Source organism: Coenobita brevimanus, chromosome 27 (genome assembly GCF_032717465.1).
Source record: "Coenobita brevimanus isolate Jiangsu-jjx chromosome 27, ASM3271746v2, whole genome shotgun sequence".
Classification (NCBI taxonomy): domain Eukaryota; kingdom Metazoa; phylum Arthropoda; class Malacostraca; order Decapoda; family Coenobitidae; genus Coenobita; species Coenobita brevimanus.
In genome coordinates, this window is record NC_136980.1 from 6262517 (window position 1) to 6287500 (window position 24984).

General features: G+C 42.6%; 1 protein-coding gene across 1 annotated transcript in view; it reads right to left on the bottom strand.

Moving 5' to 3' along the window:
* RhoBTB (Rho-related BTB domain containing) overlaps positions 1-24984 on the bottom strand; it is a 61118-nt gene that overhangs the window by 10499 nt on the left and 25635 nt on the right. The window contains exons 2-5 of the mRNA XM_080268286.1: positions 5203-5409; positions 3639-3742; positions 2598-2795; positions 1306-1513 (exon numbers count right to left, since the gene is read on the bottom strand). Coding sequence (XP_080124412.1) covers positions 1306-1513; positions 2598-2795; positions 3639-3742; positions 5203-5382 — 690 coding nt within the window. The 5' untranslated portion in view covers positions 5383-5409. The remainder of the gene's footprint in view (positions 1-1305; positions 1514-2597; positions 2796-3638; positions 3743-5202; positions 5410-24984) is intronic.

A 24984-nucleotide genomic window follows, 5' to 3' on the forward strand; every position in this document is an offset into this window, starting at 1 on the left:
ATCCACAGCACCTTCTTCCTTCCCAGCCTGTATGTTCTCCAAAGCCTGGACTTGTTGAATACGAGAGGACAGGAATGATGTTATTAGAGTCTGATGACGTGCATGAACTCTGGCGTTGAAAAGGTCCTTGTAATTAGCCAGAAGTCTATCCACCATCGGGAGGAAAGTGTCCCTGATCTCTGTTCTCCCATCACATTCCTCAATTTTCTCTTTCAAATGAGCAGTGGTTGCCAGCAAGTCTGTGATTTGGTGAGATGTTGGCTCACCTGGTGGGACAGGTGAGAGTTCCTGAACTTCGTTGTCATTGACTCGTTTGTCTGTTTCCATCTCCTCAATGGTCGGTTCAAAACAAGTGACTGGAGATCGGGGGCTTGTGAAAATCGTAGGAAAATCGCGAGACTCCTAGGAAAAAAAACATTCCCTTGCCATCGCGAAACGAAAGTTCGCGAAAGTATATATCGCGAAAATAGTGACTGTACTGTAGTTGGGAATAAATAAAAACTTTCTCACTAGGCACTATGTGTGATACAATACAGTATGAAGATGTGGGTAACATGTAAAATCACTCAATTTTCCTGTAAACTGAATCTTCATTTACAGTCAAACACAAAAGTCCATTCGCCTCTCCTGCTTATCTTTCACAGCTGGATCCATAAATACTTGAATATGATATAGTGGACAAAGGTGCAAATCATTATCCATCCTTGGGTGATGATATGCAACTTTGTCCACTGCAAGTCATTCAACTTTAGTGAGAGGCAAACAAACTTTTGTCCAGTACAAACTCCCAAATCCAAACATCTGATTAAAAAAAAACAACTCTCCTTTTATATATATATATATATATATATATATATATATATATATATATATATATATATATATATATATATATATATATATATATATACAGTAATCATCTCATGCAGTCATTGCATATTTGAAGAAAAAGTTTATTTGTGGACCAGTGTAAAATGAAAGCACTTATTGCTAATATAAGGTACATTCATCATTGCATATACTGTTCATGGTGTTGCAGGTTATTTTTTTACATGATTTTCTCATAGTTATCATCGTGATACTCCTTTCCATAGTACAGGTATTCCATTTCCCATAAAGCAGTGGAACTCAAACATTTCAGAAATGAGAGTTTGTACTGTATTTGCTTGTACAACCTCAGGGATAAAGGACTGAATAGGAAGGCTGCAAGAGACTGAGCAGCGTGAAGAGCTGTCGTTAGGTGACCAAGGTCAACACATGCAAGTTCTGTATGCTGGAGTCTTTATAAATGACATGAAACAATACCTGTAGGGTGGGTCTTTGGACACGCTTAAGGTTGGTCATCCAGAAGCGTTGTTGTCTGCGGGAGATGAGAGCTGCTCTGATTACATTGTCAAACACCTCGTTGACCCCAAAGTACGTGAGCACTGACGCCTCGTAGTACTCCACGCCAATCTCACGTGCCACTGCACGACCCTCGCATGGCATTACGAGGTCACACTCTCGCACTGGCCTAAAACACAACATCATCATTTTTCACATTAATATGTTAAATCACATCAAATTCAAACGATGCCAGCTCGCAACTGACATAGCATTACAAGGTCACACTCTCACAATAGCCTGTAGCATATTTCAACACATACATTTGTACTATCGGGCTACTATGATTTGCTCCACTGTCAGGCTCATATTACTCACTCTGTGATCAGTAAAATTGTCTGGAATTTGCAGGAACGGAATACTACAGCAGTTTTGATTTTGGAAGAATTAATGGCTTCAGAATTAACTCTTTAAGATGCAGCAACTCATTTTCAGCTAAATATAAGCACATGACATTAGCTGGAATGGAACAGTCCTGACCATGAAGAGTAAATTAAAATGACACCACCACATGACTCTCCTGGCATCACAAGGTCACACTCTTGTACTGGCTGATAGCACAAACAACCACATGGTGCACAGTCATATTAAATCACATCAAAATTAAAATGTCATACTTTTTTTTAAGTCTCCCTCCCCATACTAGGCTTGTCCATGGTAAATCAGAAGGTTTTCTATGGACTGAAAGCCTATAAATTTACAAAAAGTCTTAGATAATTATGTAACTAAAGTAGTACCTGTGACACCATGCTTTATTAAGTTTTAGTAGATGTTAGCACCCAGAAGTAGGATTCTTTACCTAGAATGTTTTAAGATCTAGTCTATACTGTATTCCTAGCGCTGCATGCTTAAGTAACCTCTAAGAACATCTTTGGGATGCAACCCAGTGCACAGCGTATGAGTCTCAGCCTGACCAGCATATTAGATCACTAGACCACAATGTAATTTAAACAACAAAACAAATGAAATAGCAGTCCAGTGCAAGAGCACTCAGGTTAGAGGCAACAGCACCTTACATGGAATGATTTAACTTCAAGAGAAGACTGGTATTTTTTCTGTTAAGTCAATTGTTGCCACGAATGTAGGTTAGTCCTGACGTATGGTAGCCTAGCCTAAGACTCCTATGCTCCAATGGAGGTAACAGGACTAGACCCCAGTCTCAATGCCCTAACGGGTAATAAGGGACACTGATGCCATTTTGCATGTGGTCTCACCTAACTAGTGGAGAGCGGTCCTGGCAGTAGCTAAGATACTGCTCATCTTTGCAGATGTACCGTAGGTCATTCTTGCATCCCACCAGCAGTATGGGTGTGTTGGGGCAGAAGCGCCGGATCTCCGGGTACCACATAACACGGCAGTTTCGCAGTGACACCGGATTGGCCACTGAGAAACACAGCAGCACCACATCGGACCTGATGGGAGAGGGAAGGATGAAAATGGTTATTACGATACTTAGATCAACAACATCATCACCATGGTCATTTTAGCCTAACTTTCCATACCAACACACTCGTTCAAAGAGTGGCCTAGAAACAGCTATTACTTTTGTCACCATCATCACCCCTAGCTGGATTTCTCCTAAATGCAGTAGAAAAGATCCATTCACCATCATTCCAGTCCTAATTTCCATCTCAGAGATAGGGTGAGGATGGATCTCGAAATCAAGAAAGTGAAAACATACAAAAGTAACAGAACTATCAAACAGCATGCTTGATGACATGGCCCACAGATTCATTCACACACCATCAAAGCCTTTATTGTCTTTGCCATTTACAGCAAGGACTTAAATACACTTCCCCATACTGATCTTGATCCACAGCTCCTTTTCCTTCCAATAACTGCTGTCGTGCACCCTTCCTTGTATACTCTCCTACCTTATCTTTCATCTTGTTTCTGGTCCTCCTCTTTCTCGTTAAAACCACCCTACTCTCATATACTCTACTTTATCCCTCCTCAGTCTTTGTCTCCATTTCCTTGCAGCCTCATTACTCTCTATTCTCTTCTTCATATGCAGTGTTCTTCCATCTTGTTCCTGGTCTCCCTCTCCATATATATTCCTTGCCCACCTTGTGTTTGGTCACACACATTTCTTTCCAACCACCCCATTCTTTTATACAGTACTCTTCTTCATATGCAATACTTTTCCACCATGTTCTTGGTCTATCTGTTTCTCTTACAACCCTCTGACTCATATTATACTTCCCCATTTTTGCCTTGGTCTGCCTCTCCCTCCACCCACCCAGTTTCATACTCACCTGCCATAAGCAAATCGGCGGTCCTTGTCATGGTCCCCAAAAGTGTCCCACAGACGTAGGGAGACATTCACGCCGTCAACTACCACACATGACCGCTCCAACACCTGGAATTACACCATTCAACATTAAAACAATTGTAATGTAAGTACAGTATGATGACAGTAGCTAGGACTGTAATGCAGAGTACAGTTAGGCCTACAGCAGATACCGAGTAGCTACAGTATATACAGTACAGTAGTTATAATTTAGGTACCAAGGGAAGCGCAGCAGAGGATGTGAAGAAACTAAGGAGTTACTGTATTACTAGTATTAAATAATGGACTTGTGATGAACCTACTGTATTTAAGTAACTAAACTAATCAGATATTACAGTAATCAAACGGAAAACACAGAACCAACCTCACTGTATATTCTGTGCTGACCACTGGCAAAGACTGTTGTGAAATGTATTGTACTGACCTAATGGGCTCCGTCTTATTTTGCACCTTTTTATCATGCAGCACTACGATAGACCATTTTGTAAATATGGTAGGATAGTAATGTTCACTGCAAAGACAGTTGTAATAATAATGCTGTATTGTCAAATGTAATGATTTCTTAGACACTGTTTATCTGTCTGCCTCATTTTACTCATTTTTTACTGTTTTTCTTGTTTCATAACTATAAAACTGTATACAGTAAACTCTCAATTTTCCGCTGTAATTCAACCAAGCCCTATGCCAGTTAAAACAAAATGCTGGATATTGCACAACACTCGGCTTTGAGCCAGATAGTGTGGTTTGATTCTATCCATCTCAACCCTCTATCCTAAAAACTTTACCATGAGTAAAAGATGAAAACTAAGCATATAAAAACAACACAGTAATAATACATTACAGTAATCCACTACTGTACATAGTGTACTATTGTGTGTACTCACAAAGTGTTGGCACTGATGAGGAGAAACAGTACTGGGGAGGTTTGCACACTCATAACAGTATAGTACACAATACAGCACAGGGGTAGTTTAACAATCACAAAAGAGCACTAGAACATGAGCACTGAAAGGCCATTAGCTTTGCAATACAATACAGTACAGTAGCTTGAACAGGGGATGCCACAGAGTTAGTTAAAGCACCAGGGTTTTGTGACTGCACTGACAGAAGAGCAGGAACGCACAGACACATCTTGACTCCACGACATTCATGGGGTCATTCATGGCAGGCCAGGGAAGGCACACCCACAACAGTTTCTGATTGGCTGGCACGTGAGGGCCTTCTCGTTGGCTTCTGAGTTTTGGAATTTTCCCTGGTGTCGGTTGGCTACTGCTTACTAGCAGGTTGAAACTCCACAATGCCGGATACTGCATTGGGCTGCCAGTTACGTCCTGTTTCAGCACCGGATGTTGCACAAAAATCGTTGGATATTACTTTAACAGAGCCAGGAGTTGTGCCAGATATTGTGATGGGCTGGATATCGTGACAACGGATAACTGAGAGTTTATTGTAGTTAAAGGTAATTATTTCTTGTTCACTCCCTGTCTCATGTAGCACATTTTTACCATTTTTCACATTTCATAACTCACCTCTTTGTAAATGCGGTACTGGTCGATGGCAAATACAGTTGGCACGTGTGTGTTGAGCAGCTGCGAGAGAGAGAACTTCTTGTTGCAGGCGCGGGCACAGATGAGCCGGGTCTTGCCCACGGCTGTGTCCCCTACAACCACACATTTCACCAGCTCCTGATGCGGTTGTTCACTATCCATGATCGATACCCATTATCCGTGGCATGTCTGGGAAAAGATACATCATACATTTAATTTATACTGCCCATTGATATTTACCACCATCATTTTGCTGTTTGCTGACGATACAGTGTTGCTGAGTGAAGATGATTGGGAGTTGCAAGTTTTGGTGAATGAATTTGAGACAGTGTGTAAGAAGAGGAATCTGGAAGTTAATGTAAACAAGAGTAAAGGTATGATGTTTGAGAGGAATGAAGTCACAGAATGCACAGTGAGGTTGGATGGTGAGGATATGGAGAATGTGAGTGCATTCAAGTACTGTACTTGGGTAGTATGATGAGTAAGGATGAAAGTTTTGGGGATGAAGTGCTTGAAAGGGTAAAGCTGGGAAGGAAGGTTGTTGGTTCACTGAAAGTGGTGATAAGAAATAGGGAGGTGAGTATGGAAGTTAAGAAGTCTCTGCATGATAGTATTGTGATCCCTACCCTGACGTATGGAAGCAAGGCGTGGACCTTGCCAGAGGGGAACATGTCAAGAGTGAGAGCAGTGGAAATGAGTTACCTGAGAGGAGCATGTGGAGTGACATTGATATTGTGATACCTACCCTAACATATGGAAGCGAGGTGTGGACCTTGTTAGAGGGGAACAAGTCAAGAATGAGAGCAGTGGAAATGAGTTACCTGAAAGGAGCATGTGAAGTGACACTGAGGGACAGGTTGACGAATGAAGAAGTGAAAGAACATTAGGGGGTGGATGTGGATGTGACTGAGAAATTAGGAGAAATACACTGAAGTGGTTTCAACATGTGGAGAGAATGGAGAATGAAAGACTGACTAAGAAGGTGTATGTAGCAGGGTTGGGTCCAAGTATAGTACTTGCACTTGGTACTTGGACTTAGTACAGTTTTTCATGTACTTGTACTTCTACTTGGAGTTTAAAATTTTGGTTGTACTTATACTTAGACCCTAAGTACTTGAAAAAATACCAAGTACTTTCAAGTACAATCAAGTACATTATATTTAACAAAAATTTATATATTCTGTTGGACTTTATAAAGGTACTATTAAGTAGACTTAATATTCTGTCATAGAAGAAATGGTTTGATTAATAAAATATATTCTAATATGCTACTTTCAACCTTAATAACTTAACCTTTAGAATGTGACCATCATTTAATTTCCTTCTTCAAAACAAGAGCACTTTTGTATGGTATAAAGTGCTTGTACTTAAGTACAGTGACATATACTTGGACTTATACTTAAGTAAATTGGAAAAAGGCTGTACTTGTCCTTGAAAAATTTCTGGGTACTGGGATTTGGACTTAAGTACAGTAGCCTGTACTTGGACCCAACCCTGGTATGTTGGTGAAGTAGAGAGAGGAGGAGACTGAGGATGAGGTGAAGGGACGGAGTTGAGAGGTATATGAGGAGAGGGGGAGTGAGTTGGGGGGAGGGCAGTCAAATGGTGGGTGACAGAGCAACTTGGAGGCGTTTGTCTGCAGCCACCCTTTGCGGCATTAGGGCATCGGGGTATAGATAGATAGAGATCATTATCATCATCATCATGACAATCATTCATACCAGATTTTTTTATTTTCTGTTGTTCTTATTGTGTCCTCAGCACCCAGCTGCAACACTCAATCATCCTCCTTTAGAGGATAAGGAGGGAGCAGAGAGACATTTATATGAGCTACTCAGTTATGTGCAGTGCACTGGAGCCACCATGAAGGCATCCCTCTGCAGCATCAGGGAAGGAGAATATATGTACCTTATATGGTGATGGATGGTGTTTGAAGAAGAGTTGCTATTAGTTAGGAACACATGCATGGTACCTAACGGGCTTTTTGTCGAGCCCACCTGTCACAGGAAGTGACGTATAGCAGTCTAGTGATTAAAACCTTCATTCTAAAATGAGCTTATAGAGTTGACACCTGCCCCAGCCAACACCTGAGAGAGAGACACACACACACACCTTGGCTGATTCCATCACCACTGTACACCAAACAACAATGTTACATATTCCTACCGCCACACCAAATATCTGTATATTATTCTTTCTGCTACAGTATGAAATTATTCAGCTCTGAATAACATCCATAGTAATGAAGGCTATATCTAACCCCTCCAGTTCGAAAAGTCTCTCCTAATCAGTAAAACTGTTTAGTAGTAACAAAATAAAGAAAACATCATTGTGACAAAGATAAATACTTTGTGTCAAGGTACAAAAAAAAAAAAAAAAAAAAAGTGGGGCAGAAGTCATGAAGCGCTTAGCCTCAGTGCTCATTTGGGATTAAAAAAATCATATGACAGTACCAGTAATACTGTACAGTAAAATAAAACAAACTCCTCAGATTCAACATGCTGATTAAAGTCTTGTGAAGGTACGGAGGGTAAAATGAAAACAGTCCTCATGGGGGTGGGGTAAGAGAATGGAGGGGAGTATGGTAGGATAAGGGGAGAGGAGGGGAGTACTGTAGTGAAGGGAGAGGGGAGGGGGAAGTGGTTGGGGGGTTGAATAGGGAGGTATAGTCGGTTTATTTTCATCTGACAACTTTGCAACTTCCAAACTTGGGTACTAAGACGTGGTTGCACGAAACTGAATGTTACGAGACAGGAATGAGTCTCCATGGTTACTAGACCAAGCTGCCGTTCAGTCTGAGGGTAAATGGGGTAAGACTGCAGACAATGGATGGGGATAGAGAGGATGGAGTAATGAGATCCAGAGAGGAAAGAAGGGAGGTTAGGGTAGGGGTGACTGGAGGGTAAGGGGGAGGAAAAGGGAGGGTTGACAAGGGGCAAGGGTGGGGGTGGAGAGGGTCTGAGGGGAAGGAGGGGGTGGAGATGAGAGGGACAAAGGGAGGACGAGAGAGGGAGGAAAGGGTAGGGAGGCGTTTTATTAGGGGTAAAGGGGGTGGGGGAGAGGGAGAGGTATGGGGGGGAGGGAGTTGAGGGAAAGGGGAGTAATTGGGAGAGTGATAAAGAGGGAAGAAGAAGGTAAAGGGAGTGGGGATGAGAATGATCAAGTGTAGGAAGGGAGTTGGGGGGGGGGAGGTATGGGAACGAGGGGAGAAGGCGAGAGAGGGGTCTGCGAGAGGGGGGGAGGGAAGGGGGGGCTGGAGTGTCGGCCCCTCACCAACAGCTGATCACAGACTATCCTACCTACGTCATAGGGGGGTTGCCAGAAATCTCTACAAATACCCCCGCCCAGACGTTGATTCATAAACAAGCTAACTTGCTGGACGTGGAAAGGAAAGTGCTGGTTCTTCTCGTGTCTGTTGGTCATCATTATCATCATCATTATTATCATAACCGTCCTCCCCCTACTTTTCCTCCTCCTCCTCGTCATCATTCCTTGTTTATCCTTGGAAATTCTTAGCCTAGGATGATTCACAGATAGTCCTCTTATATTTCATTCGTAACACCTCTTCCACAGCGATGTATTTTGCATATTAACTCGAGTATTTTCTTATATGTTATTGGTGTAAACTATATAGATATTAAGACAAATAACAAAATTCAGGTGTAAACAGAAAATAAATAACTATGGAACAGATGCAACAAAGCTCCCTGTTCCACCTGGACTCCCTGAGAATTATTCTTACTTTTTTCTTCTATTTCTTTATTCCGAGTATTTGAGTGCTGAGTAAACGAAAGTGTGACCCTTTATTTGGTCAGATTTTAGTTTCTCCTATTATTATATGATTTTTTATTGTTATTATTAATGGTTAGCTTCTCCTGTTATTATTATTACTACTACTACTAATTATTATTATTATTATAAATTTGCAGGAGAGGAAAGAAGAGTGCAGTCTATCCCCGTCTCTCGTTCCGCCTGCAGAAGGAGAGGTTAGCCAGTTACGAGAAAAATTATCGTAAGTTATATTGTAAATCTCAGGGTCGTGTAAGTGCCTTTGATGTCTTAACTCCTCTTCCTTAGCGATTCATCCTCAACACTACACCTCGGTATATACGGTATATTTTTTATGCACTACACCTCGATATATTTTTTATGTACTATGCCTCAATATATTTTTTAAGATAAACTGTCGAAAACGATGTAAATAGCACACAATAGAATTTTAATGTGTAATATACCGCCTGAGTCGTTAAGGAAATGGTGTTAAGACTCCAAAGGCTCTTAAAATGCGGCCCCCAGGTATGTGTGGGGTGGGAAGGTTGGTCTGTGTACAAAATATACTTCATTTAACTTAGGGAGAGAGAGTTCTTTCAACACACTTTTGGATCCAGATTTGGAGAGAGAGAGAGAAAGATGAAAGACAATGCTACGGCGCTGTATCCTTTTCATAGCACTTCTTCGTGACTAGCGCCATATTCTAGTGTTAATTTATTGTTAGACCCAGCATTCACGATGGAGAGATGGTAATTTTAGGCCAAGTTAGAGTGAAATGACTATAGTTTTTTGTAGCTTATATCCCTTAGCTCAGTGGCAGGAAAAGTCAATGTTTCAGTTCTTCATCCTTTCTATGGCACTTCATCATGACTAGCGAGGATGGTGAGATGGCAGCTTTAGGGCATGTTAGAGTAAAAAGGTTCATGGTTGTGATAGTGGGGATGGGAGAAGGGTAGGATCGATATAGGAGAAGGTGGAGAGAGAGAGAGACCGTAGTCTACCTGTATTCGTAAAATAATTCAACCCCTCTTGGTGTGTGTGTGTGTGTGTGTGTGTGTGTGTGTGTGTGTGTGTGTGTGTGTGTGTGTGTGTGTGTGTGTGTCCGCCAAGGCCAAAGCGTGTAGGAACGTTAACGCCAGAAAACGGTTAGTCATTCATAATCACTGGATGACGTCATTGCAGTCTGCCGCTGCCACCCTCCCCCCATCTCTCCTCCTTCCCTCCCTCCCTCCACCTCTCTTCTCCTCCTCTCACCTCTCTCCTCCTCCCCTTCCCCCCACCTCTCTCCTCCTCCCCTTCCTCCCCCCACCTCTCTCCTCCTCCCCTTCCCCCACCTTTTCCCCTTCCTCCCCATCTCTCTCCTTCTCCCCTTCCTCCCCCACCTCTCTCCTTCTCCCCTTCCTCCCCCCACCTCCCTTTCCTCCCACCCGTCCTCTCTACACCACCTCCAGTATCATCTTTATTGTTCATCCTACCACCATTTTATCTACCTTTGGAGCTGTGATGCCATTTTCTACGTTGGGTGGTAACCATATAACCAAATGACGCCTGGTGGTTTCGTGGAATAAAGCGCTGCAATCTGAGTTTTAGGGATTGTTGGTGTTTATTGCTCATGTAGGGTAACGCCGCTCAGGGGATAGCGAGGCTGGTCATCTTCGCCTTAAATGTTGGTGAGTAGCCTAGCCCCGGGCCCCAACACTCCAGATGGGGTAAAAAGGAGGGATGAATGGATGCATGGATTGAAGGAGGAAGGGAGGGATGATGGATGGATTAATTGATGAATGGATGGCGGGAGGGAGGAAGGAATGGATGGATGGATGGAGGAATTGATGAGTGGATGGATGGAGGGATTGATGAATGGATGGATGGAGGGAGGAATTGATGGATGAAGTGATGAGTGGATGGATGGAGGGATTGATGAATGGATGGATGGAGGGATAGATGAATGATGGCTGGATTAATTGATGAATGGAAGGATGGAAAGATGATGGATGGATGGATTGATGATTGGATGGTTGGATTGATGGATGATGGATGGATGGATTGGTGATGGATGGTTGGATTGATGATGGATGGTTGGATTGATGATGGATGGTTGGATTGATGATGGATGGATGGATTGATGATGGATGGTTGGATTGATGATGGATGGTTGGATTGATGATGGATGGTTGGATTGATGATGGATGGATGGATTGATGATGGATGGTTGGATTGATGATGGATGGATTGATTGATGATGGATGGATGGATGGATTGATGATGGATGGTTGTATTGATGATGGATGGTTGGATTGGTGATGGATGGTTGGATTGGTGATGGATGGTTGGATTGGTGATGGATGGTTGGATTGGTGATGGATGGTTGGATTGGTGATGGATGGTTGGATTGATGATGGATGGATGGATTGATGATGGATGGTTGGATTGATGATGGATGGTTGGATTGATGATGGATGGTTGGATTGATGATGGATGGTTGGATTGGTGATGGATGGTTGGATTGATGATGGATGGATGGATTGATGATCGATGGTTGGATTGATGATGGATGGATGACTGCGTGACGGATGGATGGAATTTGACACGTAGGGTAACAGACAGGCGCCACTGATCGACATGGCTTTGGTTTGATTCCCCAAGAAGTGATTAGATTTTTTTTCCCCCCATAATACCACGAAGAAAACAAAGCTATAGGACTTTCACACCAACTTGGCCCAGATTTTCGTCCTTCTGTATCTTATTTCACACACTTCACTGACGGGGGGGGGGGGAACGTTGCAGCTCTACATTCTTTCCATAGCACTCCTTCGTGACTAGCATCGTATTCTAGTATTCATATAGTTTCTAGTTTAGCATTCAAGATGGTGAGATGGCAGTTCTAGATGGCGAGATGCTCCCTAACACCTCTACCTTTCCGATTTATTTTCCAAACTACTCATTACTATCCCATGCTTTGTTTATGTCTTTTCACCTCTTCCTTAACGATTTATTTTTCAGTCTACTTAATGTCCCTTGGTTTGCTTATTATGTTATTGCACGAATAACACACGAGTATAACTATCTATCTATAGCCCGACGCCCTAATCCCGCAAAGGGTGGCCGCAGACAAAACTCCTCCAAGTCGCTGTGTCACCCACCATTTGACTACCCTCCCCCCAACTCACCCCCCCCTCCCTCATATACCTCTCAACTCCATCCCTCCACCTCATCCTCGGTCTACCTCTCCCTCTCCCTCCCTCCACCTCACCTACATACACCCTCTTAGTCAGTCTTTCATTCTCCATTCTCTTCACATGTCCAAACCACCTCAGTGTATTTCTCCTAATCTTCTCAACCACATCCACATCCACCCCACATCGTTCCTTCACTTCTTCATTCGTCAACCTGTCCCTCCACGTCACTCCACATGCTCCTCTCAAGTAACTCATTTCCACTGCTCTCACTCTTGACTTGCTCCTCTCTTGCAAGGTCCATGCCTCGCTTCCATATGTCAGGGTAGGGATCACAATACTATCATGCAGTGACTTCTTAACTTCCATACTCACCTCCCTATTTCTCATCACTGCTTTCAGTGTACCAACGACCTTCCTTCCCTGCTGTACCCTTTCACGCACTTCATCCCCCAAAGTTCCATCCTTACTCATCACACTACCCAAGTACTTGAATGCACTCACATTCTCCATATCCTCACCATCCAACCTCACTGCACACTCTGTGACTTCATTCCTCTCAAACACCATAACTTTACTTTTGTTTACATTAACTTTCAGATTCCTCCTCCTACACACTGTCCCAAATTCATTCACCAAACCTTGCAACTCCCATTCATCTTCACTCAAAAGTACTGTATCATCAGCAAACAGCAACACCGGAAGCTTCCACATCTCACCCTCATTCATTAGAGCCACCCCCACATCCACTGCCTTACCCTGCACCTCCTTTACAACCCCATCCATGTATATATTAAACAGCCATGGAGACATCACACAACCCTGTTTCAGTCCCACATTGAGATCAAAGAACTCACTCAGCTCACCATCCACTCGCACCGTAACCCAAGCTCCCTCGTACATACTCTTCACAGCACTCAACAATTTCCCCTCCACTCCATATATTCTTAATACCTTCCACATACCTTGCCTATCTATTCTGTCATAAACTTTCTCCAAGTCCATGAAGGCAGCGTACACTTTCCTTCCCTTCTCTAGATACTTCTCCACTAAACATCTTAGAACAAATATCTGATCTACACACCCTTTTCCCTTCCTAAATCCCCCTTGTTGTTCTCCAACTAGCTCCTCTGTCATATGCCTAACCCTATCAATGAGTATTCTACCATATATTTTACCAGTCATGGCCTTTGGTTCCTTCTTCCTCGCATAAAAAAAAAAAAAGTAGGCAAATACCCCTATGGTTACCACATACTTCTCTCTCTCCTTTTCCTTTGTATAAAGGAACAATTATACCTGATTTCCAGTCCTCTGGAACTCTTCCCTCTTCCCAAGCCAATCTACACAACTTCCATATCCACTCCACAACAATCTCACCCCCATACCAAAGCATTTCACCACACACTCCATCAATTCCTGGGGCCTTTCCCAACTTAATATTCTTCATCGCTTCCACTACTTCCGTCCTACTGATCTCTTCCTCCCTCCTCTCATCTCTTCTTCTCCCAGCCATTCCCCAACCACTTATACTTGCACTGCTCTTACTCTCCACATTCAACAAATCCTCAAAGTGCTCCTTCCATCTCCTCAGTTTCTTCCTCTTCTGCACCAACAATCTATTATTCCTATCTTTCACTCCCTTACTATTTCCCCTTTCACACTGCCTTACTTTCTTTACCTCCTTCCAAAATAACGAGTATAACGAAGCAGAATAAAAAATAAATCGGTAAGGAAGAGGTGTTAGTAAGCTTCCTAACCACACTACAATACCTCCCCTTGGCTCGTATTCCGCAAATTACAGAAGCTGCCTATCACCTCTTCCTTACCGATTTATTTTTGGACACGGTTGGATAATATTGACTTTATACGTTATTTATGCAGAGTATGGTGATATTAGAATGATTTAAGTACCACAAGAGGACAGCAAGGTGAAGTAAGCAAAATAAATCGCCTAGGAAGAAATGTTAGGGAGCTTTCTTAAGCGACGAGAATACTGGCCAGTATTGTATACCGATATTAATTACGATAAAGTGTAATGTTACGACCAGTAAAACGCCTTTGTCGGCGAGGTACGAGCGAGGCCATTTAGATCCGAAAGCATTGAAATGTGACCTTACACCCCGAGGATGCCTGGAGTATATTGATGGCTGTCTACCTACCAAGTTTCATGGCTTTACGACAAACTGTCTGGCCTGTGGCCCTCTTTTGAAGATTTTCGACATACTGCACCTGGCGCGTGTCACGTGCCACGTGCACCGCCTGGGTGTGATGAAACCTGTCAAAAACAAATCTTAAAGAATTGAGCAGTCATATGGTGCAAACCACGCAGTGATCGGCCCTGTGGTTGCTGACATATAAGCTTCTCAAAAGCGTTACGGTCGGGCCGGGCCGGGTTGGGCCGCTCATACGTGAAAATGCCACTACTTGACGAGAGCCTCGCGAGGGCTTCGCCGCCGCTCGTAATCAAGTGTAATGTTACGATGAAGTGTAATGCCACGGTGAAGTGTAATTACGATGAAGTGGAATGCTATGATGAAGTGTAATGTTGCAGTGGAGTGTAATGTTACGATGAAGTGTAATTATGAAGTGTAATGTTACGATAAAGTGTAATTATGAAGTGTAATGTTACGATGAAGTGTACTAACAGTGAAGTGTAATTACCATAAAGTGTATTGTTAGTATTGGTGCTACACCCAGCCGAATGTATTCAGCTTTGGCACCTCTCGTAGGGAAGAGGTTAGATACACTCACTTAATCCTCTAATCCATAGCTACTATACTAATCCCTATTCTTATTCCTGCTACTGCTATCCTTGTCTTATTCTAGTAGTTTAGTCACTGGCAAGAGCTACCTAGTACTGGTCAGCAGGGTAGACAAATGAGTAGTATTGCTAGGGTAGTGAGTGAGTAGTATTGCTGGTGTGGTCATGTGTACCCAGAATAACACCTAGGGAAAGTAACTACGGTAACCTGTATGATGCAGTGGCCTTGGTCTCCCGGAATATTGGATGGAAAACCCCGCCACAAGCTCAAAGGCCTAATTTACGGAGATGAGCACCTTGGTTTAGTGCCTTATAGCATTTGCTCCTACCTTTACCTTCACTCATGGCCACGTGATTTTTATTCTGCTGAGGGGACACCTTTTGCTGTCAAGGGTTTAATGGAGATCTGTAAGGTTTCCTCGGTGTGTGTGTGTGTGTGTGTGTGTGTGTGTGTGTGTGTGTGTGTGTGTGTGTGTGTGCGTGCTCCTCGTTGACTGGATTTAGCCATATGTTTTCCGGTCAAAACATAAATCTACATCAGAACAAAATCGTCTACACACACACACACACACACACACACACACACACACACACACACACACACAGCCCCCCAATTTCATGCAAACAGGGTGGGAAAGTTCGCCACAAGAAACAGAAGGACGAAAAGCTTCAATCTTTCGTCAGTGTCGCGTCCTCTTCTGAAACTCGTCCCAGAAACAGATTGAAGAAAATATATAAATAACGTAAATATCAGGCCAGCAACACTGTGACTTATAATTATCCGAATTCTTGGCATATTTTTTTTAAATTGAGTGTGCAAATGGCGGTACGGGTGGGTAATTGGTCTTTCTGGCACCTGGTTAGCTCGGCAACATCTTGACTTTTAATAAACTGTCAGTGAATTAAGCATGTGTTACATTTGATTAAGTTTATGTAAGTTAAATAAATGTTAAAATAATCAAATGAAAGGTAGAAAACAGCGTACGTAGTCAGACCAAATGGAAAATACCGAGACATCTTCCACGCCGAACCCCCCAAACCCACGCTCCCTATTCAAGCTGGGAAGAGACATGACGGTTTAGTGAGGCTGCCTCGGCTTGGGATGGGAATGTTGGGGATTTTTTGGGTTTTGGGACTGTTTGGCTTTGAAGTTTGGGTTTAAAGTGGCACAGGTGTAAATTTAGACCAGCTTAGGGTTTAAATTTAGAGTAGCTTTGAGGATAATTCGTTCTTAGGGAGGATGAGAGGTGTGAATAGCGAAGGTCTCTTTGGTGGTGGTGGATGGGAGAGTAACGGTTTTCAGGGTATGAGGGACTGTTTGGCTTGAATTTGGGGCTTAAAGTGGCTTAGGTATAAATTTAGAGTGGCTTGGGGTGTAAATTCGTGTTTAGAGGGGGATGGGAGAGCGTGAGAGGAGGATAGGCGTCTGGCTGGATATTCACAAAAAATATCAGCCAATTTTCGCACGATAGGCAGTTCTTCATTGTCGGAAATTGTTTTGTGTATTTCACGTGATTGCTTATGAAGGGTTTTGCAGCTTTAACATGTTAGGATAAAAAGAATATATGTAAGAAATTTTGGGAATACGGCCAAACTGGAGTCAATTTTAAACTGAAAAGATACGAAAAATCAAAACTGTCTCAGATAATGTTTATTTGTTATGGAGACTTCATTATTTATCCGGAGAAATATTTAGGAATGTTTATAAATACGGGGCCGTGGTGGTGGAGGTCGAGGTGGTAGTGGTGGCTGACGATCAATACACACAGACCTGGCAACTGGAACTTTCGGTACTTGGTTACTTCGACACACAACCTTAATTTTCTGCTTGGGGACCGAGATTGACGTCAAGATGAAGGCTTTAATGCTGGAAATTGTTAGATTGGACCAAAATAAATGTGCCGAAGAGGAGTTAGTGCGTTGTAGTTTATTGAGGTGATGAGTGACGAAGTGAGCATTGCGCCGAATCCTGCAGGAAAGTTTAGCTCCCACACCGAGGCTGACAGCTATTTTTAGCAGGCAGGAACTTTGTGTTGAGACCTGTCCCTCCACGCCTAGCCCTGCCCACCCTAGTCACTCCACGCTGCTGCTGCTGCTGCAGTCGCCTCGCCCCCGCCCTGCCCTGCCCTGCCTTGCTTTGTCTTGCCCTACCATTTTGCCTCATCTCGTTTCGTCTCCTCTCCTCTGTTGTCCTGCCCTGCGCTGCCCTGCCATACCCAGCTCTATCCTGCCCTGCCCTACCCTACCCTACCATACCCTGAGTGGAAGAGAGAAAGCATGGACGTGCACTCTCCGCTCACTACAACAACCATTTCACTACCTCCCCCCCCCTCTCTCTCTCATTTACCTGCCTCTCCAACAATCAGTCCCTCCTTTTATGTACGGTACGTATCTATCAGTTTATCTATGTACTTATTTGTCTGTGTTATCTATCTGCCCATCAGTCATTATATCTATCGACAGGTGTGCGGCCTCGAAAGACTTACCACTTGGTTCCATCGATAAATGCTTCGTTCATCTCTCGCTTTACCTGTGGGAGAGAGAAATACCTGCTATTATTATTATTATTATTATTATTATAATTATTATTACTACTACTACTACTACTACGACAACTACGACTACTACTGCTGCTGCTACTACTACTACTACTACAACTACTACTACTACTACTGCTACTGTTACTAATACTACTACTACGATTATATTGTTCTCGATCACATTCCTATTATCTATATTATTATTATTGTTACCATTATTATCATTATCGTTATTATTATTATTATTATTGGTTGTGGTATTAGTAGTAGTAGTAGTAGGAGGAGGAGGAGAAAATGAAGGAGGTGGAGGAGGAAGAGAAGACAAAGAAGAAGAAGGAGGAGAAGACGGAGGAGGCGAAGAAGAAGGAGGAGGAGGAGAAGGTGTGAAGGAATACAAGGAGGAAGGCGTCTTGGAAGGGTGGTTGAGGTCTGAAAGAAGCACTGCAACACAGCCTGCAAGAACTATGATTAGAGGGGTGGAGAGAGAGAGAGAGAGAGAGAGAGAGAGAGAGAGAGAGAGAGAGAGAGAGAGAGAGAGAGAGAGAAATAACACTGATGTCTATTTTGGTGTCAGAAAGTAGACGATTTTCCTCAGCTTACGGGAGGAGTTGAAGTGTAAGCTAGATCTCAGTGCTCCTAACACCTTTTCCATAGCGATTTATTTTTGGCCATAGCTGGTTAGTATCCACAGTTATTTATGCCGAGTATGGTGATCATAGAATTATTTATACAACACGGAGGACAGTGAGGTTTAACATGCAAAATAAATCACTTAGGAAAAGGTGTTGGGGAACTTCCATAACATCCTATAAAATAATTCGGGATCAGGCAGTACATATTGATTCTAAATGATCCTGTTTATCATATTATTTATCTATGGTCAGACGTCTTAATCCCGTAAGGGGTGGTCACAAACAAATCGCCTCCATGTCGCCCTCACCTCTGCCATTTCGCTACCCTCCCAGCTCACACACCCCTCTCTCATATACCTCTCTATCCCTCCATCCCATCCTCGGTCTCCCCTCCCTCCACCTTACACACACACACACACACTCTCCTCGTTAGTCTCTCACTCTCCATCCTCTACACATGGCCAGACCACCTCAGTGTATTTCTCCTAACGCATTCTATCACATCCACATCCACACCACAACGCTCCTTCACTTCATCATTAGTGTCTCGTCATGTAACTCCACACTCTCTCAAATTTTATACGCAAAGTAATAATTAGGCGTTGATGTTATTAAAGTTACTCTGTTGAAAGTTATTATAATCACTCAGTAAAACAATTAACCTCTGAAGGCTTGATTCTTAACAGCAACATCCTCTTCCCCCCACCCTGCGTAAGGTCAGGTGGATCCAAAGTGGCGCCACTGACCATTTTCCTTCCGTCCCAAGAGCCCTAGTGAACTCCTTGAAAATCCCTAGATCAGCCCGTGTGAAAAAAAAAGTGCTCTCTCTCTCTCTCTCTCTCTCTCTCTCTCTCTCTCTCTCTCTCTCAGTGAACTGTGTAAATCCCTAGTTCGACCTATATCAACTCGACTGAAAAGAAAGTGCTTGGGAAATTCTCTCTCTCTCTCTCTCTCTCTCTCTCTCTCTCTCTCTCTCGCTGCTTTACCTTCGTCATATTACTTTCTTATTTCCTTCATTTTTCACCATTTTTCTTTTAGTTTTGTCTTTGTGTTGATTGCTAGATGTTAAGTTTGCCTGTTATCTTGTTTTTGTTTTGTTTTTTTTCTTGGAGGGAGCAATCGCACTGGTTCCTGGCCTTTAGTTCCTTCTTCCTTGCGTAAAACAAAAATAATAATGCTTCCCCTGTTCCCGCCCTACACGCAGAAATCAAAGAAAATGTGCTTCGTTATTTTTAAACATTCATTTTTAATTTTTTTCACATCAGTTGCTCTTATTTTCATTATTTTCTGTAGTTTCCATTCTGCGGTTCAAGATGACTGTCTGGGAAAGAAATGGCGGGAAACCTTACTTTGTTTTCCTTATCAGTTTATTTCTCCTTTCCTTATGTCTTCTTTTTCCTGGTACTTCCTCTCTCTACTCAATTATTTTCTTATTTTTATTTATTTACTTATTTTCTTATGTCTTCCTTTTCGTGGTATTTCCTCTTCCTGCGCAATTATTATCTTTTTATTGATTTATTTCTCCTGTCTTCTGATGTCTTCTTTTTCCTGGTATTTCCTTTCCTACTCGACTATTTTCTTCTTTCTGTTGATTTATTTCTCCTGTTTCTATTTTATTTTAAACGCTTTTTTCCTGATTTTTGGCCCTACCCGCGTTTCATTCAGGCCGATGACGTCACGGATCAAAACAACTGGGCGGATGGTTCTTTTTTTGGTCCTATTGATGATCGAGCTTTTTTGTGTGCTGAAAATGGCGTTTGAGAGAGAGAGAGGGGGGGGAGGGAAGAGATTAGAGATAAGTAAACGAGAGATGAATAAACTGGAGAGAGAGAGAGAGAGAGAGAGAGAGAGAGAGAGAGAGAGCCAGTGGGATGGTGTCCAAGTTGTCAGGGGTTGATGAGAGTATCCGCTGGCTAGATGAATGATTGATGGGGGGCAGGGGAGTTATACAAGGAATTATAGAAGTTATATGGCCACTAGTATAGCCTAGAGATGGTGTGGAAGGATAGGGTTATGGAGGGAAATTATAGAAGGGTTTATGGTCAGTAAATTAAGATATTATTATTATTATTATTATTATTATTATTACCGGTATTATTATTATTATTATCATCATCATCATCATCATCATCATCACCACTACCACCACGATCATTATCATTATTATCATTATTATTATTATTATTATTATTATTGGAGGTTATGATATTTGTATACGTGATATTATTATTATTATTACCTAGCCTGTGTTTTAGTTGGAAAGTGCTTTATATTTATACTAGTTTGGCATAGTAATCAACCCCTTGTTGTTATGGGAAAGAGGTTTATAATAATATTGATGATGAAAATAACAGTAATAATGATAATGATTGATGATATAATAAGTGCAGTAACAAATCTAGCCTACTGTCAGGACTACTAATATTATTGCTGTTATATAGATAGATAGATTTCGCTTCTACTAGTAGCTAATAGTTGTAGTAGTTGTAGTATGGTAGAAGGAGAAATAGTGCAAGAGCAAGTGTATGGTATTGTGAGGCATTATGGATAGTACAAATGATTCTTGAACTCTCGACTCTTGTGTGTGTGTGTGTGTGTGTGTGTGTGTGTGTGTGTGTGTGTGTGTGTGTGTGTGTCATTATGGTGAGTATGAGATTATGAATGAACCCTTGAGTGTGTGTGTGTGTGTGTGTGTGTGTGTGTGTGTGTGTGTGTGTGTGTGTGTGTGTGTGTGTGTGCTGCTAACAAGGCTGAGTGGAGGTGATGGCTTAATTATGCTAATGACGCCTTTAACTGACGCGTTTTAGCACCTCAGCCACTCAACCAAGCCAAGCCACACACACACACACACACACACACACACACACACACACACGCATTCCGCACATCTACTGTATATACCTACATACAGTACTCTGAAAAACACATACTCTTACATACGCACATCACATACATACATAAACACCGTGCACATACTGTTGTCATTTTTCTATAACTTTAAATCGCACACACACACACACACACACACACACACACACACACACACCCTATACATACAGGTATTCCTTCTGTACATATACATACATAAATACCTCCTCCCCCCCTCTCTGTCTGTCTGTCTGTCTGTCTGTCTGTCTGTCTCTCTCTCTCTCTCTCTCTCTCTCTCTCTCTCAGGTATGGGGGTCGGGCAGCCTCATAAGTGTACAGGAAGTGCTTAGAGAGGGTGTTCTTTGTGTACACCTAGACACGTGAGTACCTTGTTATGTGCGTCCAAACACGTACACCTATGTATACCCAAAATGCACACCCAGATTTGTGCACCTTGATGTGTACACCAAGACTTGTAAACCTTGATGTGTACACCCAGACATGTATACCTTGATATGTACACCTTGATGCGTACACCCAGACATGTACATCTCGATGCATACACCCAGACATGTACACCTCAGTATGTACACCGACATGTATACCTTGATTTGTACATCCAGACATGTACACCTTGATTTGTACACCTAGACATGTACACCTCGATGCGTATACCCAGACGTACACCTCAATACTTACACCCAAATTTGTACACCTCGATGCGTACACCCAGACATGTACACCTCGATGCATACACCCAGACATGTACACCTCTGCATACACTCAGACATGTACACCTCGATGCATACACCCAGACATGTACATCTCTGCGTACACTCAGACATGTACACCTCGATGCGTACACCCAGATATGTACACTTCAATGCGTACACCCAGACATGTACACCTCAATGCGTACACCCAGACATGTACACCTCAATGCGTACACCCAGACATGTACACCTCGATGCGTACACCCAGACATGTACACCTCATTGCGTACACCAAGACGTACACCTCAATGCATACACCCAGACATGTACACCTTGATGCGTACACCCAGACATGTACACCTCAATGCGTACACCCAGACATGTACACCTTGCTTTGTACACCGAGATACGTGTACATATGTACTCAAATGTCCAAAATGATCTGTACATCGTGAGAAGACATTTATCTATCATTTTATCTATCTGTCTGTATGTCTCTGTCTATCTATCTTTCTGTCTATCTATCTGTATCTCTGTCAATCAGCCTTTGTCTGTTAATCTATCCGTCTGTCTATCAGTTAGTTACTGTGCATGTTTGTCAGTCATGCTCTCTCTCTCTCTCTCTCTCTCTCTCTCTTTCTCTCTCTTATGTACCCCTCCACTTAACGCTTTCATCTCTTTCTCGGTCTTCCTCTCCTTCAGCTTCCTGTAGAGTGTCTTTGTACTCCGTCTTTTGTTGAGAGAGAGAGAGAGAGAGAGAGTACGGTAGCTACTTTGTCTTTTGGCTTTGTATAGATTCTCTCTCTCTCTCTCTCTCTCTCTCTGCCTAGTGTACACACACACACACACACACACACACACACACACACACACACACACACACACACACAAATTTCATATCCTTGTAATACGAAAACTACAGTAAATGGAATATACGAAAAGATATATTATATAGTGTATAACTCAGTATTATGATTTGAGGCTTTTTATTTTTAATATTTTTCATTCATATATTCTTTAATTAACTTTCAGTTCATGTATTTATAGTTTTTGATTATTTTTAGTATATTCCTTTCCTTTTTATATGTGAACATTTTCCCGCTTTTATGTCCTTTATATATTTTTAAACTGTACTCGCTGAAAGGCCGCCGATAATGTCATTTCCTATCTTCAGAAATGAGTCATAGCTCGAGAACCGGTGGCCCGATTGGACTGGAAATTGTTTCATTTATCCAAGTTAGAGCATTGTAGCGGTACCTTGCTCTGACAGAAATTGCTCTACAATGCGCCATTTTTGCTGTTTTACGGTAACAAAATTAATGGACAAACCAACATAGAGAAATCAGATCATTTTAACATAGATTTTCGTCATATTAATTCCGTACCATTCCCTATTTATATCCATTCATTTTTTCTTTCGTTATTATATTTATCTTTAATCCTTTGTAATCCCGTTTTCCATGCCACGCTTTTGTCTCCTATGTTTCCTGATTATCGGGTGGGTGCGCGCGATGTGGGGGCTGTGACGTCACGGATCAAAACAACTAAGCGGATGGTTCTTTTTTTAAACCTGTTGATGGCCGTGGGATTTCGTTTTTCCGTGCTGGGTGGATTTGAGAGAGAGAGAGAGAGAGAGAGAGACCCAACGACCCTAACTGGTCCTAATATAGACGGAAGGATAGAGGCAGGGGATATCAAAGGAGAGAGAGAGAGAGAGAGAGAGAGAGAGAGAGAGAGAGAGAGAGAGAGAGAGACCCTAACTGGTCTTAATATAAATGGAAGGATAGTGGCGTGGGATCTCAGTGGAGAGAGAGAGAGAGAGAGACCCTGCGACCCTAATTGGTCCTAATATAGACGGAAGGATAGAGGCAGGGGATATCAAAGGAGAGAGAGAGAGAGAGAGAGAATATTGATTGGAGATGATAGAAGCGTGCACAGAAGGAAGAGGAAGAAAGGTACGGTATAAGAGAGAGAGAGAGAGAGAGAGAGAGAGAATATTGATTGGAGATGAGGAAGCGTGTACGGAAGGAAGAGAAAGAATGGTATGAGAGAGAGAGAGAGAGAGAGAGAGTCTAATTAATTCTCAAGCATGATGTGTAGATGGGAGGTGATGTAAGAAGAGGAAGGTGTGTGTGTGTGTGTGTGTGTGTGTGTGTGTGTGTGTGTAGCAGAATTCACCCCATAGTCCAGCAATCATCATGACTGACCAATTTAAATACACACACCCCCCCACACACACACACACACACACACACACACACACACACACACACACACACGCTGGTGCAGTGGTAACGTTCCCGCGTGCCAACTGGTGGACGGGAGTTTGCGCCTCGCTCAGGTTGCGAAAAGTTTCACTGACGAAGTGGGTGGTTACTGTCCCCTTTGAGCAAGGGGACGGGTGTGTGCGTTTGTGAAGGTCACAGCTTTGCCCTTAGATCGGACTATATGAGCTCTCAGCTCCCTTCCGGGAGGGTAAAAGCTGACCATCACGACCATCAAGTGATCCTGACCGACCCGGTGAATTACACACACACACACACACACACACACACACACACAGGAAGGATGATAATGCAGTGACCGTGTGAGGGTATTGACGACCTTGGCCCTCCCTAGTGTGTGTGTGTGTGTGTGTGTGTGTGTGTGTGTGTGTGATAGTCACCTTGCGTGCATAATACAGCTCTCACCCACACGCACTACCCAGTCCTACCCTCACCCATACATTATCCCTGATTTTACCCTTATTCCTGACTCTCCAAATATATAAATCCGATTGAAAGAGGAATTTAATAGAGAATCTTTCATTGGCCCTGATTTTCGTCCTTTTCCAGCTTATTTCCCCAGATTTTCGTCTTTTCCAGCTTATTTCTCAAGATGTTCGTCCTTTTCCAGCTTATTTCCCCAGATTTCCGTCCTTTTACAGCTTAATTCCCCAGATTTTCGTCCATTCGCAGTTTATTTCATGAAGCCCCGTGGTAGAAAAAGACTGTATAACACTTCTTCGATACCAGCATCATATTCTAGTGTTAATCTCTTGCTACAACTCAGAATGAAAGATGGAAAGTTTGCAATTTTAAGCCAAGTTAGAGTGAAAAGGATATAGCATTTTCCTTGGTTAGACCCACTGTATTTTACTAACCAGAGGGATAATTAACAGTTCTTAGTGGGTTGACTATAGAAGCTGACCTGATCTAACCTGGAACTGTCTCCCTCTGTCTGTATTTCCTACTTCCTTTGATCTCCAGTCTTTCAAACGCAGTGTGTCCAGGCATCTCGAAATGAACGGATCTTGATTTTTTTTTT